Source organism: Salvia hispanica, chromosome 5 (assembly GCF_029641045.1).
Source record: "Salvia hispanica isolate PSC_SH4W2 chromosome 5, Shi_PSC_v1, whole genome shotgun sequence".
NCBI lineage: Eukaryota > Viridiplantae > Streptophyta > Magnoliopsida > Lamiales > Lamiaceae > Salvia > Salvia hispanica.
This window is the reverse complement of record NC_142696.1, coordinates 36,439,784-36,459,076: the sequence shown is the minus strand read 5'-3', so window position 1 is coordinate 36,459,076 and position 19,293 is coordinate 36,439,784. Positions and strand designations below refer to the sequence as shown.

Here is a 19,293-nt window from a genome sequence, read left to right as displayed (position 1 = left end):
GAGAGAATGATTGTTGGTGTGTTCTCATCTCTCAAATCCACACCCATTTATAGGATAGGAGTGGCCACACGAGAAGTCTCGGCATTAAGGCACCTCATAAACATATTGGAGGTTACATCATATGAAAGGCCAAGAGACTTGGAAAATGAAAAGCTTAAAGCTTTCCAAATTTCCTCACGTTTTTCTTACATTTGTTTTGTGAGATAAGTCTTGAGACTTCTCTATTATTCCATTCATTCAGTTACTCTCGCTCTCTCAGACGCTTGAGCTCCTCCTTCTCTCTAGAACTATCTCTCTCTCATCTCTGTTCTTGCCGACCTTTTTCTCCGGTGACTTCTTCTCTCTGGTAAAGTGAGCGAAGAGTGTAGATCCTTCAACTCCTGTGTTGATAGATCGGTTAGCCATCTTGAACGGTTGAGTTCGAATCTGGCATTTGGGTGAAGATCTTCTGGCGATTCCTTGTGCGTTGAGAGATCTGTGACCTCTAGATCTTACGGAGGTGATTCTGAGTTGTGATTGTGATTTCGTGTGAGAGGTGGCCGGTGCAAAGTAGCAAACGGTAGACTCCTAGGGTTTGGGGTCTAGTTTGTCTCGCTGTGCTCCCTTGTGACTTTTGGTGAAGATAGAGGAGGTTCTTGGCCTGTGTGAAGTTGCTGGTGCAACCTGAGCCATAGTCCCGCGGTTTCTATCTTGTTTGTCATTCCTTGTTGCAGATCCTTTAGGATCTGATTTCTTATGTTATTAACTGTTCTACTTGAGTGTGCAGGTCAAGATTCAAGGATTTAGCTATGGAATCAGAACCGGTCAAGGATTCTGATTAGTGCTAGGGTTCTCTTTGTATCTTGTAGCATCTGTAGATTGTATAGTTCGATTGTATGCATTGTATCTTGGCTTGTAACTCTGAGATTAGCCATCTCAGATCAATTGCAATAAAAGAGGTCCCGGTAATTAGTGAATCCCGAGTTATCTGATCCCTACACACATAACATGATAACTCTTGAAGTAGATCGAGTTAAAAGATTTTAAGCACGAAGTTTATTAACAATGCATGACACATATTTATATTTTACTAAATTAAGCCATGTGATTAAAAAATAACCAATTAAGATCCAACACGATATACTCTCCCCCCAATAAAAACATGAACATTTGATATGCCACGTGAATTAAGATAAAATTGGTAAAGTAAGAGAGAAGAGGGGAATGATAGTTAAAATAGTTTAGTGGATAGTGAGACCCTTATTATATTATTGTTTTTAATGATGATATGAGTTGTAAATAACTGATATATAGAGATAATAAATTGAGATAACTTTCTATAAACGGAAATGTCATATTTTTATAAGATGGACGAAAATGAAAAATATTTTTTTTTTTATGAGTGGAAGGGAGTATATATTAGTACAACAATATCCTTGCACTGCTTCTTTTTTCTTTTAGTTAGTACTATTTCACAACTATGACAACAATTAGCATACAAATGTGTTCCAGTGTATTATGTTAAAATTCTTTTAATATTGTAGTATTCTTTTATGAGTATAATAAACAAGGCATAAATTCAATACAATCATATCTACTTTTTTTTTTACATATTAGTTTTACAATAAATGATAAATAAGGATGATAAATTATCGACAACACTAATTTGGGCTAAGAAATTATTTAATCAGCGACATCACTTACTTGGGCTAATAAAGTACTATTTAACAATAAGCCCATGCTGCATTGGGCTGCTCTCGCCCTCTGACTATTGTGCTTCAGCATTTTTTAATTTGATTTTGTTTTTGTAATATCACACTAAAACTACTACATATTCTCACAATAGATATGAAATTATCACCAATAAAATCAAAATTAATCATCTGAAACGTCCGTTGATTTAATTTTCTACGCATAAAGACAATTTGGTTTTATATCCACCCTAAAATAAGAAGAAAAAACCAATTTTATTTTTGAGGAGGTGAGTAACAGTCACGGCGGCATAGACACACCTACTATAAAAACCTTCGTTGATTTTAATGTTTTGCCCAAAATAAAAACAATTTAAAACTTGAAAAATCAAAAATAAAAAATCAAAAGGTCATCGTCATCCCCTGCATTCCCTCTCCTCCCTCTTTTTCAACCAATTCATCACTTTTTCTACTTCCCACAATTCTATGGCATCAGAAAATCCTTTCGATTATTATTAGTGAATTCAAGAATACAGAAAACCCACCAAAATCGAAGCCCGCAATTAGAAACCCTAGATTCGGCGAGCGTGTGAATGTATGTGAACTTTGATTGGGGGTAATCATTGGCAGTTTTTTTGCTGGTAATCTTTGCAGATCTTGTGCAGTTATTTTGTTGGGGGGGAGTTTCTTATTGGGAGATTATGGTTGCTGTGCACGTATAGTTTTATGATGGTTATTATTGTTATTTGATTGACGTATTGAGTCGGTTTAATTTAGGGTTTTGTATGTTTGATGACTTGGTGGTTAATATTTGCTGATTTTTTAGTTGTTTAACCTCATTTAACCTAAATCTACGAAGTTGTTTCCACATGCCGGTAAACATAGATGAATTTAGGGTTTGGCATTTGGTTTATTTATCAATCAATTGCTTTGTCATGTTTTAGCTCATGTCCAGTTGCAGTCATATCTTAAGTTTGAGTAAAATAAGAATTAAGGTTTTGACTTGCTTGTTTTTGTTTGAAGCATTTAATCCTCTCCGGAAGTGAATTATATACTTTCATCTAGGCAACTTTTATGAGCACTGACATATATCCTTTACTGGATTATGTTAAAGATTTGCTTTGTTTTATTTTTAATTTATTTTTACTTTTTTTGTTTTGTGAATTTTCATATAAATGAAGAGGGTAGGCAATTGGACCTCATGGACAAATATTATGATTTCTTGTTGGTTACACACTTTTAGGGTGTGTGTTGAACACTGAAATATATACTTACATGATAATGGGCATTTAAAAATTGAAATGTTAGATATTTGGCTTGAAAGAAGACTTCTTTTAGCTGCTGCTTTGTATGAATAAGGTGTATTCACGATAGCAGACATCAGATTAGGATAATATTTGCATGTGTTTCGCTCTGGCTGTTATACTTTTTTTGCATCTTTATTTTTCAAAATTACTCTAATAAAATTTGTTGCACATAATGATGAACTTTGTTTTTCTGTTAACCCTTATTTTTTATTACTCTTTTATTTCCTTGTCAGTTTCTTATGAAGATGTTCATTTTTAATGTGTCTCTATCATGTCGAATTGACTTTTGCAACCATTTATTGGAGTGCAGATGACCTTGGTGATGGATAGCGACAAAGGAAATCCTACTAGAGAGCGTGTTCAACAACTTTTCAACAAGGTATATATCTCCTACAACTTCCTTTGATTTTCTCAGCGCACAACGATAAAATATTCTCGTGTTTCCCATACCATTCTAAAAAGTAGGGATAATTGCCATTTAAATAAAAACTTCTCATTTATTACTGGTCAATTCCATAAGTTTTGAAACCGGAGTATTAAATCATAGTAGTAACTTTTTAAAACATTCACTATTGTCCCACAATGCTCAAAATTGAAACTAATGTCGCAAAATCAAATACTACAGTACGATTTATCCAAAATGATGTGGTTTTGTTGCCACATCAGTTCCGATTTTAATCCTTGTTGGACAATTGTGAAAAATTGAAAAGCTGTTTTATTCCAGTTTCAGAAGTTATGGGATTGACACCCCTAAGAAGTATTGCATCTTTATTTGTTTGTATGCCTATAAAGTTAGGTGTATATTTTATTGTTTGACTTAACTTCTTTGGCCTGATGTAGAATGTTGAGTTGGAGAACAAGCGAAGAAAAGCAGCGCAGGCCAGAATCCCTTCAGATCCTAACACATGGCAGAATATGCGTGAAAATTATGAAGCAATTATCCTTGAAGACCATGCTTTTTCTGAACAACATGATATAGAATATGCTCTATGGCAATTGCATTATAGGAGGATTGAGGAGCTAAGGGCCCTCTTTGCTGCAGCGGCTTCGGCAGGATCACCTGCACCCCAAAATGGTAAAGGGACACTGCGTGCGGTACCTGATCGACTTACAAAGATCCGTACTCAGTTTAAGACATTCCTCTCTGAGGCTACTGGATTTTATCATGATTTGATGTTGAAGATAAGATCTAAGTATGGACTCCCATTGGGATATTCTTCTGATGATCCAGAAAATCAGATCCCAATGTCAAAAGATGGAAACACATCTTCAGAGGGGAAAAAAGGCTTGATGTCTTGTCATCGCTGTCTGATCTATTTGGGTGATCTTGCTCGTTACAAAAGCTTATATGGCGAAGGGGATTCTAAAGCCCGGGATTTTGCAGCAGCATCAAGTTATTATTTGCAAGCTTCCTCAATATGGCCTTCAAGTGGTAATCCACATCATCAGGTGCACTTATATATCGCTATTATGATTTTTTTGTTACTTCCTATTACGTAGCATGTTTTACTTTTGAATCTCTCGGTCGCCTTAATTCAGTTTTTTCGTTTTATAATTTTTAGCTTGCCATACTGGCTGGATATTCAAATGATGAACTGCTGTCGATATATCGCTATTTTCGAAGTCTAGCAGTGGATATCCCATTTGTTACTGCAAGAGATAACTTAATCATTGCATTTGAGAAGGTAAATTCAGTGTCCAGACTACTGTGACAGCATAATTTCAATTACTTGCATCTTGAGTCAGCTTGATCTGGCAACTAGTTCCATGGAAGCCTAAGTTGAGCATATAATTTTCTCTTTAAATTTTTACAGAAGCATAATTTTCTCATTTTTTTTTTTAAAATTTTACAGAATCGTCAGAATTACTCCCAAATACTTGGTGATGGTAAAGCTCCTTCTGTGAAGATGTCACCTGCAAGGTTGCCTGGAAAGGGAAAAGGCAAAGGCGAGCCAAGACATGCTTTGAAGGAGAATAAGCCGGTAGCTAGTACATTGAAGGAAAGAGCTCCAAATAAGTCTGAACTCTTCAAAGCTTTTATAACGAAATTTATTAGGTTGAATGGCATTCTCTTCACGCGCACAAGGTATGTTGTGAATTTGATAATTGTATTAAAGGATTGTAGCTGCAGAATGTACAAATTTTGACAATTGTTCCTTTGTCATGATTCCAGCCTGGAAATCTTTCCTGAAGCGTTCTCTATGGTTAAAAGTGATTTATTGGAACTTCTTTCTAGTGGGCCAGATGATGAGCTTAACTTTGGTTCAGATGCAACTGAATGTAGGCTTGCAATCATTAGAATGATTGCTATCCTGATATTTACTGTACATAATGTGAGCAGGGAAGGTGAAAACCAGTCCTATGCTGATATTCTACAGCGCTCTGTCCTGCTTCAAAATGCTTTCACTGCTTCATTTGAATTTGTGGGCAGCATTCTTGAGCGGTGCAACCATTTATCTGATCCCTCATCAAGCTATTTGCTACCTGGGATTATGGTGTTTGTGGAATGGTTGGCGTGTCGCCAGGATTTTGCTGTTGGCAGTGAATTGGAGGAAAAACAAGTTAACGCAAGATCCTTTTTCTGGAATAAATGCATCGTGTTTCTGAATAAACTCTTGTCTAGTGGCCTTGTATCTATTACTGAAGACGAAGATGAGACATGTTTCTCAAATATGAGCAAGTATGATGAAAGTGAAACTGCTAATCGCCTTGCATTACCTGAAGATTTTGAGTTGAGAGGATTCCATCCTCTGCTTCCTGCTCAACTCATCCTTGATTTTTCAAGGAAGCACTTATTTGTAGGTGATGGAGGCAGCAAAGAGAGGATTGCACGTGTAAAGAGGATTATAGCAGCTGGAAAGGCTCTTGCTAATGTTGTTCGAGTTGGCCCTGATGGAGTATATTTCGACGACCGGATGAAAAAGTTTGTCTTTGGTTCTGAACCTCAGGTTCCTGATGAGAATTTGCTTCCCAGTCATTTGGAACCTAATGTGAACGATAACTCGCTAGATATTTCATCGGTTGGCCGAATGGCTCTGGCTGCTCTGCCAAAGATAGAGGTGCGTGTGGAAGCGGATGATGAAGACGACGAGGTGATTGTATTTAGGCCTCCAACTACTGAAAGGCATATGGATGAGTTCTCTCTGAAATTGACTTCTCCAGCGATTTCTGCTTCTGTCAGTGAGGCTAGCAAGGTTAACTTTGGGAATGAAAAGGGATCCCTCTCTGGTGTGCAGGATGGGTTTCTCTTGCAGAGTGCATTGACTGCAGGCATGGAATCTTTTGCATCTGGATTTAACACTGTTGCTAATGGCACTACTCAGTATCCGCAACCTATCCAACCCAGCACCTCAATGTGTTCATCAAATCACTCTCCTATAGCAAGTGGTATGGCCCAGATGAACTTGATGGCAAATGGAGTGAGGTCTGATCTGCAAGATAAGTTTGAAGTATATCAACATGCTTCTGTTTCCTTGCCTTACCCCCAATTTATGAATGCTGGTCCTAGCCATAACCATCCTATAATGAATCCGCAAGCTAGTGTACCGTCTAAGTTTGACTCCATCATACCTTCTGGGTCATTCGTTGATGGCCTGAGCATCAAACCATCATTGGCCATGCCACCTGGCTCAAAAAAAAATCCAGTGAGTCGACCTGTTAGACACATTGGTCCGCCACCTGGTTTCGGCTCTGTTCGTTCCAAGGTTGTGGATGAAGCATTGTTCAATAGCAACCCCCAGAATGGAACTTCACTTCCTCAAACAGATGATTACAGCTGGCTAGATGGCTATCAGCTGTCTTCATCCAATCAAGGTGGTGGGTTTAGCAATTCTGGGAATCAGGTCGTCCCTGCATTCCCTTCTGTGAGCAATATCAATGGCTTAATGGGAACTGCTACTTTCCCTTTCCCTGGGAAGCAGGTACCGATACAAGTCCAGAGTAATAAACAGAACGGCTGGCAGGAACATCCCTATTCAGAACATATGCTGCACTATGAGGAGCAGCAGAAAGAATTTCAGAAAGGAAACCAACAGCTTGGCTTGCCGCAGCAGCAGTATCAAGGACAGTCACTTTGGGAAGGTCGATTTTTTGTGTGAGGCGATTAAGAAGCATAGATGGCAAAGGTAATGTCCATATTCCTTGTGGCATGCATCTCTATTTATATATATACCTATATGCTGGGACCTTGAATATTCATTAAAAATTGTCAGTATTACCAAAGTAAACTTCGGCATAAGGGTTTCACTTTAGTATCTTACTGAGTTTGGTTTCTAACACATTATGGTGGTCGCCAAATTGCTGCAGCAGCAAATGTTCATGGTTGGGTGCTATATTTCGTCCGTCGCTGTTGGGAAATGGGCAATGTTATTAAGTTTTAATGGAACATTGTTGGTCTGGAGTGTTGCAGGCTCCTGCTTTCAAAGAGGTCTCTCTCCCCCTCACCCCAACTCTAGAACCACTTCGCTGCATTATCCTTTTGAGGTTACGTGGAATAACTTTTTTTTTTTCTCTCTTTTTTTTTTTTTTTTTCCCGTGCAGCTTGTATCGAGCAGATGGTTTGAATGGAGCTTATAATTCAGTAAGTAATGTGCGTGGAAATCTTATAAGCTTGAATGCATTCTCTGGTCGGATCAGTTGGATAAGCCTTCAAGGATATTTGGATCTGTGGTGGATGGGGGTGGTCATATCTGGATGGGAATTTGTAGAAGTTCTAGCAAATCCTATACCTTTGTGGCTGGTGAAGTTCTTTCATCTAAAGCATTCCGTGTGGTGTGCCATGATGAAAGTTTGAAAAGCTAAATTTTTATAATACAAGTCTTTGCGGTCGTCGGTATGTCAACGAAAGCTCTGAAGTGGAATTTGACGATTTGTAGAGATTTTTCTTTGATATTTGAAGTTTTTCATGGTTGATAGTTTAAATAAGAATGCGATGATAAACGCAGTAAGGTATTTCAACCCTTGTGGTTGATGGTTAATGGTTTTATTATGGAATGAAGACATTATATTCTTAGGTGATTGTTATTGTTTTTTTCGTTGTCAAGTCGAGTACATTGTAATGATACTTGATGTCTGTCGATATCAGTCCATGGTGTGTTTTTGGTCTAGTGGACATTTCATTACGTATCTCTTTTATTTACATATCTTGATTGTGATGTGTGATGGTACCACGATGGTCTTGATGTAGCTTGTTCATTGGGTTGGGCACAAACTCAATTTCTCACTAAAATTCACTAACATGGTCCAATTTCGGACAACCATCTAATATATCAAACTAAATAACCTACTGCTAAGGGCGTGTTTTACCAAGATAGAGAATTATATATGGACATTTCTAATTGTTTGATATTATATTTAAGCTTAACTCAAAGTCTAATATAAGACAAGGGCTCTAACCAATCTTACCAAAATTATAACATTAACCATGTTTATGTATCCCACCAATTTGTCAAGTTAAGCCATGTTATTTAATATAAAATACAATTTTAGACAATTTCTTTTCTATCAAACAATAACGGAAAAAAAATCATATCTTTACATATCTTGATATGAAGCCCGTATTTCTTATCCTGTTTTACATATCTTCTTATATCCAATCTTTTTTATCAAACGAGTCCTAAGTGTATTTAGGAATTATGAAATACTGTGTTAAGAATAGGTGATCCACCTTTTACAGTTAAAATGCATATTTTATATATAATGATACTTACTAATCACTATTTAAAGGGGTTTAACTTATGAAGTTAACCATCAATCTATACAATATATAAAAGTGGAGTTTTGGGGGTGTTTAGAGAAATAAGAGGAATTTTAGGGGTATTTGGAAAATGACCATTTAAAATAGATATTAAATGAATTAAAATATATAAAACGTGTGATTAAGTGTTAGTTGATTAATTAATTTCCATAGTTAGTGGATTAGTGGTATAGTTAGGGGTAATGTTGCACAACAATATATAGCCAAAGAAAAGCAAGACTTGAAAACAAAACCTATTTTGTTTTTTAACTCTTAAATATGTTTCATGCTTTATAATGATGCACGTGCTCCCAAATACAGTTTTGAGTTTAGAGTTGTTAGAGAAATAACAAATAATTTCGTACTTTGTAGCAGACGGGGTGACCCTCTTTGCTGCGGCCGTGCATGAACACGGCCTTGTCAAATTCTTCTTCGTGTTGTTTATGTTGTTCTCTTTGTAGGTCTTTATGGTGGAAGTGATTTATGTTTTGAAGTGTCGAGCTTAATTATGTGATTTTTTTTTTCCTTTTCTTCATGTACTATTGTGAAATGTCGAATATATAATTTTTTCATGTAGTGCTCTATATGAATATTAGGTCGGCGACAGCTCTTATACATTTGTCTTTACTATCTATTATATTTTATTTTTTCTACTTTATCCTTTGACACTTCAATTTCTTAAATTCCGTTCCCAAAAGAAATACCCAATTACCTTGGGACGGAGGGAGTAGTATATTTTTGAGGAGGTGACTTACAAACAGTGACGGCTGCGTATAGAGTAAACTTGGTTGAATACTTGAATGTCATGATTTTCCCAATATAAATACATAATTCAAAAATAGAAAATCAAAAATCAAAAAGTCATCGTCATCCCGTCGCCTCCCTCCTCTCACCTTCTCCCTCCCTCTCAACCAATTCATCACTTTTTCTACTTCCCACAATTCTATGGCATCAGAAAATCCTTTAGATTTTTAATGAATTTCGAGGATACAGAAAACCCACCAAAATCAGAGTCCCCAATTACAAACCCTAGATTGAATGGATATGAAATTTGAATTGGGGTAATCATTCTCAGTTTTTATCTGTGGAATTTTGCCGATCTGGTGCAGTTGTTTTGCTGGTGGTGAGTTTCTTTTGGTTTCTTATTGGGAGATTATGGTTGCTGTGCACTTATAGATTTTATGATGATAATTCTCATTGTTTGATTGATGTATTCTGTCGGTTTAATTTAAGGTTTTGTATGCTTGGTGGTTAATATCTGATGTTTTTATAGTTATTTAACCTCATGAACCTAAAATCTGCGAAGTTGTTTCCACATGCCGGTCAATATGGATGATTTTAGGGTTTGGGATATTGTTCATTTATCAATCAATTGTCTTGTTATGTTTTAGCTCATGCCCAATTGTTGCTCATGTTCATTTATATTTGTAGTCCTACTGTAAGTATCAATAAAATAAGAATGAAGGTTTTGACTTGCATGTATTTTTGGAACATTTAATCCTCTCCGGAACTGAATCGTAAACATTCAATTTGCAACAACTTTTATGAGCATTGGCATTCTATCCATTATTTGATTATGATGAAGACTTGCTTTGACTTAATTTTTATTTATTTGACTTATTTTTATCCTTGCCGAACTCCCATAGTCCCATATGTTAAGGGTTGGCAATTAGAACTAATGCAAAATATTAGTACTATGATTTATTGTTGGTTATGCACTTTTAGGGCGTGTGATGAACACTGAAATATACTTATTACATAGATGATATTATGCAGTTGAAAATTGAAATGTTTGATTTCATGGCTTGAAAGAGGGCATCTTTTAGCTGCACCTTTGTAAGAATAAGGTGTATTCACGATAGCAGACATCAGATTAGTATAATATTTGCATGTGTTTCGCTCTGGCTGGTATGCTTTTTTGCACCTCTATTTTTCAAAATTACTGTAATAACATTTGGTGCACATAACGATGAACTTTGTTTTTCTGTTTACCCTTTATTTCTGATTACTATGTTATTCCATTGTCAGTTTCTTATGAAGATGTTGTGTATTTTTACTGTCTCTATCGTGTTCAATTGCCTTTTGCAACCATTCATTTGATGGAAGATGACCTTGCTGATGGATAACGCCAAAGAAAATCCTTCTAGAGAGCGTGTTCAACAACTTTTCAACAAGGTATATATCTCCTACTACTTCCTTTGATTCTCATGTTTGCCATGCCATCATAAAAAGTCGGAATAATTACCATTTGAATCACAACTTTACATTAACTTCCTTTGAAACTGGTATATAAAATCATAACTTTTCCGTACCATTTTATTTACAAACTTATACCATTACAATATTGTGGACCCCACTCTCCACTAACATTATTTCCACTACCCTTTCTCCCTCTCTCTCTTACTTTTCCCTTTATATATTAAAACCCGTGGCGAACACATTGTTCATAATCTTTGGGGACGGAGGGAGTATGATTTTTCAAAAACCATGTGCTTGTGCTGCCACATCATATTTAATTTTGACACATCAGTTTTGATTTGGATCATCATAGGACATTTGGGAAAAATTAAAATCTTCTGATCTTATATTCCAGTTTCAAAAGTTATGGGATTGACACCCCTAAAAAGTATTGCATCTTTATTTCTCTGTCTGCCTAAAAAGTTAATGGTGTATTTTCTCTAGTCTGACTTGACTTCTTTGTCCTGTTGTAGAATGTTGAGTTGGAGAACAAGCGAAGAAAAGCAGCACAGGCCAGAATCCCTTCAGATCCTAACACATGGCAGAATATGCGTGAAAATTATGAAGCAATTCTCCTTGAAGACCATGCTTTTTCTGAACAACATGATATAGAATATGCTCTATGGCAATTGCATTATAGGAGGATTGAGGAGCTAAGGGCCCTCTTTGCTGCAGCGGCTTCGGCAGGATCACCTGCACCCCAAAATGGTAAAGGGACACTTCGTGCGCTACCTGATCGACTTACAAAGATCCGTACTCAGTTTAAGACATTCCTCTCTGAGGCTACTGGATTTTATCATGATTTGATGTTGAAGATAAGATCTAAGTATGGACTCCCATTGGGATATTCTTCTGATGATCCAGAAAATCAGATCCCAGTGTCAAAAGATGGAAATAAATCTCCAGAGGGGAAAAAAGGTTTGATGACATGTCATCGTTGTCTGATCTATTTGGGTGATCTTGCTCGTTACAAAAGCCTATATGGAGAAGGGGATTCTAAAGCCCGGGATTTTGCAGCTGCATCAAGCTATTATTCGCAAGCTTCCTCAATATGGCCTTCAAGTGGTAATCCACATCATCAGGTGCACTGATACATCAATATTATTATTTTCTTAATTACTTCCTATTAACTAGCGTGCTTGACTTCGTTGAGTCTCTTGGTCGCCTTAATTGAATGTTGTCCTTTGCAATTTTTAGCTTGCCATACTGGCTGGATATTCAAATGATGAACTGCTGTCGATATATCGCTATTTTCGAAGTCTAGCAGTGGATATCCCATTTGTAACTGCAAGAGACAACTTAATCATTGCGTTTGAGAAGGTAAAAATAGTGTCCAGACTACTGTGACAGCACAACTTCAATTTCTTGCATCCTGAGTAACTTGACCTGCCAACTAGTTCTGTAGAACCTTAAGTTTAGAAAATAACCTACAAGTCAGAACTTCCTGCCGTCACTGCTCATTTTCAAAAGTCTTGTGGTTCTGGAAGTGTTGAACAACAGTTATATTTTAAAGTGGTTACAGAATGGGTGAAGATACATATGGAACCCTATAGTTTTCTCTCTTAATGCTCTTTCATTTATTTCACAGAATCGTCAGAATTACTCCCAGATACTTGGTGATGGTAAAGCTCCTTCTGTGAAGATGTCGCCTGCAAGGTTGCCTGGAAAGGGAAAAGGCAAAGGGGAGCCAAGGCCTGCCTTGAAGGAAAATAAGCCAGTAGCTAGTGCAATGAAGGAAAGAGCTCCAAATAAGTCTGAACTCTTCAAAGCTTTTATTACAAAGTTTGTTAGGTTGAACGGCATTCTCTTCACGCGCACAAGGTTGGTTCTGAATTTGGTAAAGCATTAGAAGATTCTAGTTGCAGAAGACAATTACTGACACTTGTTCCTTTTGTTATGATTCCAGCCTTGAAATCTTTCCTGAAGCGTTCTCTATGGTTAAAAGTGATTTATTGGAACTTCTTTCCAGTGGGGCTGATGACGAGCTCAACTTTGGTTCAGATGCAGCTGAGTGTAGGCTTGCAATCATTAGAATGATTGCGGTCCTAATATTCACTGTACATAATGTGAGCAGGGAAGGTGAAAACCAATCCTATGCTGACATTCTACAACGCAATGTCCTGCTTCAAAATGCTTTTACTGCTGCATTTGAATTTGTGGGCAGCATTCTTGAGCGGTGCAACCATTTAACTGATCCCTCATTAAGCTATTTTCTACCTGGGATTATGGTGTTTGTAGAATGGTTGGCGTGTCGTCAGGATTTTGCTGTTGGCAGTGAATTGGAGGAGAAACAAGTTAAAGCAAGATCTTTTTTCTGGAATAAATGCATCATATTTCTGAATAAGCTCTTGTCTAGTGGCCTCGTGTCGATTAATGAAGATGAAGATGAGACATGTTTCTCAAATATGAGCAAGTATGATGAAAGTGAAACTGCTAATCGCCTTGCATTACCTGAAGATTTTGAGTTGAGAGGATTTCATCCTCTGCTTCCTGCTCAACTCATCCTTGATTTTTCAAGGAAGCACTTATTTGGAGGTGATGGAGGCAGCAAAGAGAGGATTGCACGTGTAAAGAGGATTATAGCAGCTGGAAAGGCTCTTGCTAATGTTGTTCGAGTTGGCCCTGATGGAGTATATTTCGACGATCAGATGAAAAAGTTTGTCTTTGGTGTTGAACCTCAGATTTCTGATGATCTTTCGCTTCCCAGTCATTTGGAACCTAATGTGAATGTTAACTCGCTAGATATTTCATCGAAAGGGCGAATGGCTCTGGCTGCTCTGCCAAAGATAGTGGTGGGTGCGGAAGCGGATGATGAAGATGACGAGGTGATTGTATTTAAGCCTCCAACTACTGAAAGGCATATGGATGAGTTCTCTCTGAAATTGACTTCTCCGGGGATTTCTGCTTCTGTCGGTGAGGCTAGCAAGGTTGATTTTGGGAATGAAAAGGGATCTCCCTCTGCTGTGCAAGATGGGTTCCTCTTAAAGAGTGCGGTGTCTGCAGGCATGAAATCTTCTGCACCTGGATTTAACACTGTTGCTAATGGAACTACTCAGTATCCGCAACCCATCCAACCCAGCACATCGATGTGGTCAGCAAATCAGTTGCCTATTGCAAATGGTTTTTCCCAGATGAACTTGATGGAAAATGGAGTGAAATCTGATCTGCAAGATAAGTTTGGACTTTATCAGCATGCATCTGTTTCCTTGCCTTACCCCCAATTTATCCATGCTGGTCCTAGCCATAACTATCCTGTTATGAATCCACAAGCTAGTGTGCCATCTAAGTTTGACTCTATCATAACTTCTGGTTCATTCGTTGATGGCCTGAGCGCCAAACCATCATTGGTCATGCCGCCTGGCTCAAAAAAGAATCCAGTGAGTCGACCTGTTAGACACATCGGTCCACCACCTGGTTTTGGCTCTCTTCCTTCCAAGGTTGTGGATGAAGCATTCAACAGCATGCCCCAGAATGAAACTTCAATTCCTCAAACAGATGATTACAGCTGGCTTGATGGCTATCAGCTGTCTTCATCCAACCAAGGTGTTGGGTTCAGCAATTCTGGGAATCATATCGTCCCTGCATTCCCTTCTGTGAGCAATATTAATGGCTTAATGGGAACTGCTAATTTCCCTTTCCCTGGGAAGCAGGTACCAATACAAGTCCAGAGTAATAATCAGAAAGGCTGGCAGGACAATCCCTTTTCAGAACATATGCTGCACTATGAGGAGCAGCAGAAAGAATTTCAGAAAGGGAACCAACAACTTGGCTTGCCACAGCAGCAGTATCAAGGACAGTCACTTTGGGAAAGTCGTTTCTTTGTGTGAGATGATTAAGGAAGCATAGATGGCAAAGGTAATGTCTATTCCTTGTGGCATGCATGTTTATTTTTATACTCCCTCCGTTTTTTAAACTTACTTTACCAATTGTGCCTTAAAACCCATGCCGTTTCAAATGTTTCTATTTTTTGAATACGGTGGGAGAATATACCTATATGCGGGGTCCTTGAATATATCATTACTAAGTGTTTCAGTCTAGTATCTTACTGAGTTTGGTTTCTTACACATTATGGTGATTGCCAAATTGCTGCAGCATCAAATGTTCTTGGGTGCTACATTTCGTCCGTCAATGTTTGGAAATGGGCAATGTTATTAAGTTTTAAGGGAACATTGTTGGTCTGGAGCGTTGCAGGCACCTGCTTTGCAAGAGGTCTTTCTCTCCACCTCCCCCAAACCCTAGAACCTTTTCTCTGCATTCTCTGTTTGAGGTTATGTGGAATGACCTTTTTTTATTTTCTTGCAGCTTGTGTCGAGTTTGGCAGATGGTTTGAATGGAGCTTATAATTCAGTGAGTAATGCGCGTGGAAATCTTATAAGCTTGAATGCATTCTCTGGTCGGATCAGTTGGATAAGCCTTCAGGGATATTTGGATTGTGGTGGATGGCCTGGATGGGAATTTGTAGAAGTTCTAGCAAATCCTTTTACCTTTGTGGCTGGTGAAGTTCTTTCATCTGAAGCATTCCGTGTGTCGTCTGCCATGATGAAAGTTTGAAAAGCTTAAAGTTTATAATATTAGTCTTTGGAGTCGTCAGTATGTCAACAAATGCTCTGAAGTGGAATTTGACGATTCGTAGAGATTTTTCTTTCATAATTGAAGTTTTTCCTGGTTGATAGTTTAAATAAGAATGCGCTGATAAACGCAATAAGGTATTTCAACCTGTGTGGTTGATGGTTTTATTACAGAATCAAGACCTAATATTCTTAGGTGATTGTTTTTTCTGTCATTGTCAAGTACATTGTGATGTTACTAATTAGATGTCTGTTTATGTCACTCCATGGTTTGTTTTTGGGCTCATTGATAATTTGATACGTATCTCTTTCCTTTATGTCTTAATGTCTTTTGATTGTGATGGTACCATAAATGGTCTTGAAGCACCTTGTTCATTGGGTCGGACACAAACTCTATTTCCGACTAAGATTCACGAACATAGCTGCTTGAGAAATACAATGTGATAAGATGAAACTGTTGGAATTACTATAGTTTGTTGAGCTTTGCGAGAAGGAAGACTGTAGCAGAAGTGACAACAGGGATGAGAACTTCATTTGGGATGAGTTTTGGAGCCAGACGTTGCTTTAAGAACAAGGCTGCAGCTGGCACTCCATACAGGTAAAAGAACATATCCTTTGCTCCTCCTATGTTGGTAACCCCTGTGTCAAGAATCACTTCTTTCAAGATCTTCTGAAACTGTTCCTTTTTCAATGGTGTCCCCTCGCCTCCCCTGTGTTTCTGGAACAGAAGAACGACTTGTCTGAGATGTTATAGGAAAGAGACTATTGTTTGCACTAAAACATCAGATAAATAGGTAAAAAAATTAGGAGTTACTAGCTTACATTATAGGTTTGTTGGAGCTTGCTCTTCTCTTGCACCTTAAACTGAGGTCGGCCTATAGTTCTGTTAATTTCTCTGTAGGAAAAGTGACGTTTATAAGCATTCAGAGACTGTTTATATCCATCATTAATTATCTAAAATGGTAAGTATGATGTATGATGATAATTACTCGACTATTTGGCAAACAGCATGGTAGAAATCTGCGTAGTTCCAATCCTTGGTGTTGCTGAAGTATTTGTCGTAGTGATTGAGGATCACGGGTTCGATTTCCTTCTCCTTCTCTTCACTTCCTGCACATCAAGAATCATACTGGTGTATTTTTATGTGCCGGTGCTATACGAGAAATTTGAATTCCCGGTGCTATACGATTACCTGATTTGTTGAGGGACTGCCCCATTTTCTGCGGAAGAACTTGGCAAGAATTGGTTCTTATCGTTGATGAATCTGGTTTAGGGAGATAAATGAAAAGTGGAAGGGTTTGTTTTTCTAATTTTGTAGTAAGATTTTTGGGGGTCTAGTTGATGAGGTTAGTATGAAGAAAGAGTGAGAATAAGAAGTTTTTACACCACAAGAAGTAAAGTATCTCTCTTTGGAGTTTTTGTTTTGATGGGTAACGAAAGGAATAATTATGGGATTGCAGTTGAAGCATTGTGAAATCTTTGTCAAAATTAAAACCACGTTATTAATTTTATTCTAAAGTTCCAATTACATAAACTCAAGATAAGAATGTACAGCAGATTAAATATAATTAGGCAAATCAGGTATAGATTTACTTCTTTCTTTTCTTTTTGTCATTCAAGTTGTCCATTTTTTTTGTTTGAAAATAAATTTTTCTCTTTCTCTCTCGTTATTAATGTATCTTTTTCTCTCTCTAATTGTTTTATCTAACAATCCTTCCTAAAATTACGTGTCACTAAAACATGTAGACAATTGATTGTCAAATAACAAATTTTTTTTTTTTTGTGTATTTAATGTAAGTAAGATATTTTATATAATCCACAGTACATTCATTGTATGAGTGTGTAATTTGAACTTTGGAATTAAATTAATACATCAATATTTCAAAAACTCAGAAAGTATGTTCAATTCCGGCGTCCATATCATACACTTTTTATGTTCATGCCATGCAATTTTTATTTGAAATTCAACTATATGGGACAATTTTAATAATCATCAAAGTTAAAATTGATTTTTTTTAAAGTTCTGGGATAAACCAGAAATTGACCGAACTTTATAGTATTTCTTTTGACTATTTGCCCTAATATAAAATACTTTATCCGTTCCATATAAATAGTTCCATATAAATAGCTTGAATTTTATTGCACAACTAGTTTTAGCCCACGCACTATGCGCGACACAAAATATTTCTGTTTTATTAAATAGACATTGTGAATAAGTAACATAAAATAAAAAATAACATCATTACGAGATTAAAAAATAAAATGTAATACATTATAATCACAATATGGATTAACGATATAAAATTAAATAAGTTTAAATTAAATCATCATGAAATATTTGTTAATTACAACACTTATATAGGTCTTTACAACAAAGAAAATTACCATCCTTAATGCATACATACTTTAATATTAAATTACCATCAATATTCAATTATTTAATATACCACTACAAAATATAATTAGGACAATAATATCGCCATAAAAAGATAAATAATGAATAACAAAACAAACAAAAAAACACAAACCACATCTATACTCTTCTTCAGCCTTATTTTTCTCCTTAATCTCTAAATTGATGATTTATGCATATGCGCAAATGCAAATGTGATATTTATGATTTTTGTCTTCTTTGCTTCCTTTAGCCATTTCGTTGTTAGGTGTTTTTCTTTGCATGAAAATTATGGAAGTGACGAAGTTGGCGACGAATGTGTAAAGCTGTAGCTTCAAAATATTATAGATAGTCAACAACTTATGTGATTTCTTTATTTGTAAAAAATAAAATATTGTAGCCTAGATGAAAAAATAAAACAAATTAACATGAAGAAAATACTTAGATATGAAATAATATCACTATAATAGAATGATCTTCAAAAAGGATTTAAAAGTGCTCTTTGCCTTTTACCATCTTTTGCACAACTCTCTCTCCACTATCTCCGACTCACGTCTTTTTTTCTTCGTCTTTCACTCTCTCATATGACACCTGTTCCGCCTCATTTATGGTTTGCACATTGATAAAACATGTATTTATAGACAAAGATCACTAACAATTTCTAAAACCTTTCAAATGCAACTATACATCACAAAAAATGAAAGAACATTTATCTACCTAATAAATAGTAATTAAAACATATATTATTTTATGATATAAATAAAAAGCGTTAGAAATCATGTATAATCATATTCAATTCATAATCTTAATTGATTATTATTAGCTAAACCCTAAACCCTAGTATCAACCCCGTGTGTTGCACGACTAGTTGATTTTTCTTCATATTAACTTTGTATTTTGTGATAAGTATTATGATAAGAAATATAAAATCATAAATATATATAATTTGGGAGTATGAATAAAGTGTGATATTAAAACTTTTAATTAAATTTATTTATTTGAAAGTTGAGGTGTGCAAACATATTTTAGTTAGGCATGGAAATTTAGAAATCATGTTATAGGTTGCGTATATTTACTTAATGCAAAGAGAAAAGAGAAAAATCCAATTAGAAAAATTTACACAAATTTCTAGAAATGCTCTATCCTTGTTTTTCCCTCGTGCCAATTTTAACCATTTACACCATTTACATCCTTGTTTCTTGAAGATTTCTTGCTAGTAGTTGCCGCAATCAGCTCGCTGTCAACGTCAGTATCTTCCATCTCAGCCTCACTCACTCTTTATTGTAGTCACAACACCCCATGTCCTTCGTCTTTCACGGGTCTTTTGATGACTCAGAAGTATTGTTAGGATGTAGATCATCGAGAAAGGTAAATCCCATAATTT

General features: G+C 36.5%; 3 protein-coding genes across 7 annotated transcripts; 2 read left to right on the top strand and 1 right to left on the bottom strand.

Annotated features, from left to right (window-relative positions):
• The first annotated feature begins 2,040 nt into the window (after positions 1 to 2,040).
• On the top strand, positions 2,041 to 8,082 carry LOC125188053 (nonsense-mediated mRNA decay factor SMG7-like). Of its 4 annotated transcripts, none has more exons than XM_048084794.2 (8): positions 2,041 to 2,265; positions 3,288 to 3,356; positions 3,818 to 4,426; positions 4,540 to 4,662; positions 4,831 to 5,063; positions 5,151 to 7,101; positions 7,283 to 7,403; positions 7,517 to 8,082. In XM_048084794.2, exons 2-6 carry the CDS (start codon positions 3,288 to 3,290, stop codon positions 7,072 to 7,074), a joined length of 2,958 nt encoding a protein of 985 aa, XP_047940751.1. In that variant the 5' UTR covers positions 2,041 to 2,265; the 3' UTR covers positions 7,075 to 7,101; positions 7,283 to 7,403; positions 7,517 to 8,082. The 4 variants fall into 4 exon arrangements, with proteins under 4 accessions (XP_047940751.1, XP_047940750.1, XP_047940749.1 ...); XM_048084793.2 differs by having other exon boundaries at positions 2,041 to 2,286; XM_048084792.2 differs by having other exon boundaries at positions 2,041 to 2,311; positions 7,286 to 7,403.
• Positions 8,083 to 9,553: 1,471 nt separating this feature from the next.
• Positions 9,554 to 15,779, top strand: LOC125188054 (nonsense-mediated mRNA decay factor SMG7-like). 2 transcript variants are annotated; one of them, XM_048084796.2, is made up of 8 exons: positions 9,554 to 9,834; positions 10,818 to 10,886; positions 11,423 to 12,031; positions 12,147 to 12,269; positions 12,538 to 12,770; positions 12,856 to 14,804; positions 15,042 to 15,158; positions 15,252 to 15,779. In XM_048084796.2, the coding sequence occupies exons 2-6, from the start codon at positions 10,818 to 10,820 to the stop codon at positions 14,774 to 14,776; spliced, it is 2,955 nt and encodes a 984-aa protein (XP_047940753.1). In that variant the 5' UTR covers positions 9,554 to 9,834; the 3' UTR covers positions 14,777 to 14,804; positions 15,042 to 15,158; positions 15,252 to 15,779. The 2 variants fall into 2 exon arrangements, with proteins under 2 accessions (XP_047940753.1, XP_047940752.1); XM_048084795.2 differs by having other exon boundaries at positions 10,740 to 10,886.
• Positions 15,780 to 15,870: 91 nt separating this feature from the next.
• On the bottom strand, positions 15,871 to 16,890 carry LOC125188056 (uncharacterized). Its single transcript, XM_048084797.2, has 4 exons — positions 16,710 to 16,890; positions 16,507 to 16,627; positions 16,340 to 16,412; positions 15,871 to 16,235 (listed from the first exon to the last, which is right to left on the bottom strand). The coding sequence occupies exons 1-4, from the start codon at positions 16,732 to 16,734 to the stop codon at positions 15,984 to 15,986; spliced, it is 471 nt and encodes a 156-aa protein (XP_047940754.1). The 5' UTR covers positions 16,735 to 16,890; the 3' UTR covers positions 15,871 to 15,983.
• Positions 16,891 to 19,293: the final 2,403 nt, after the last annotated feature.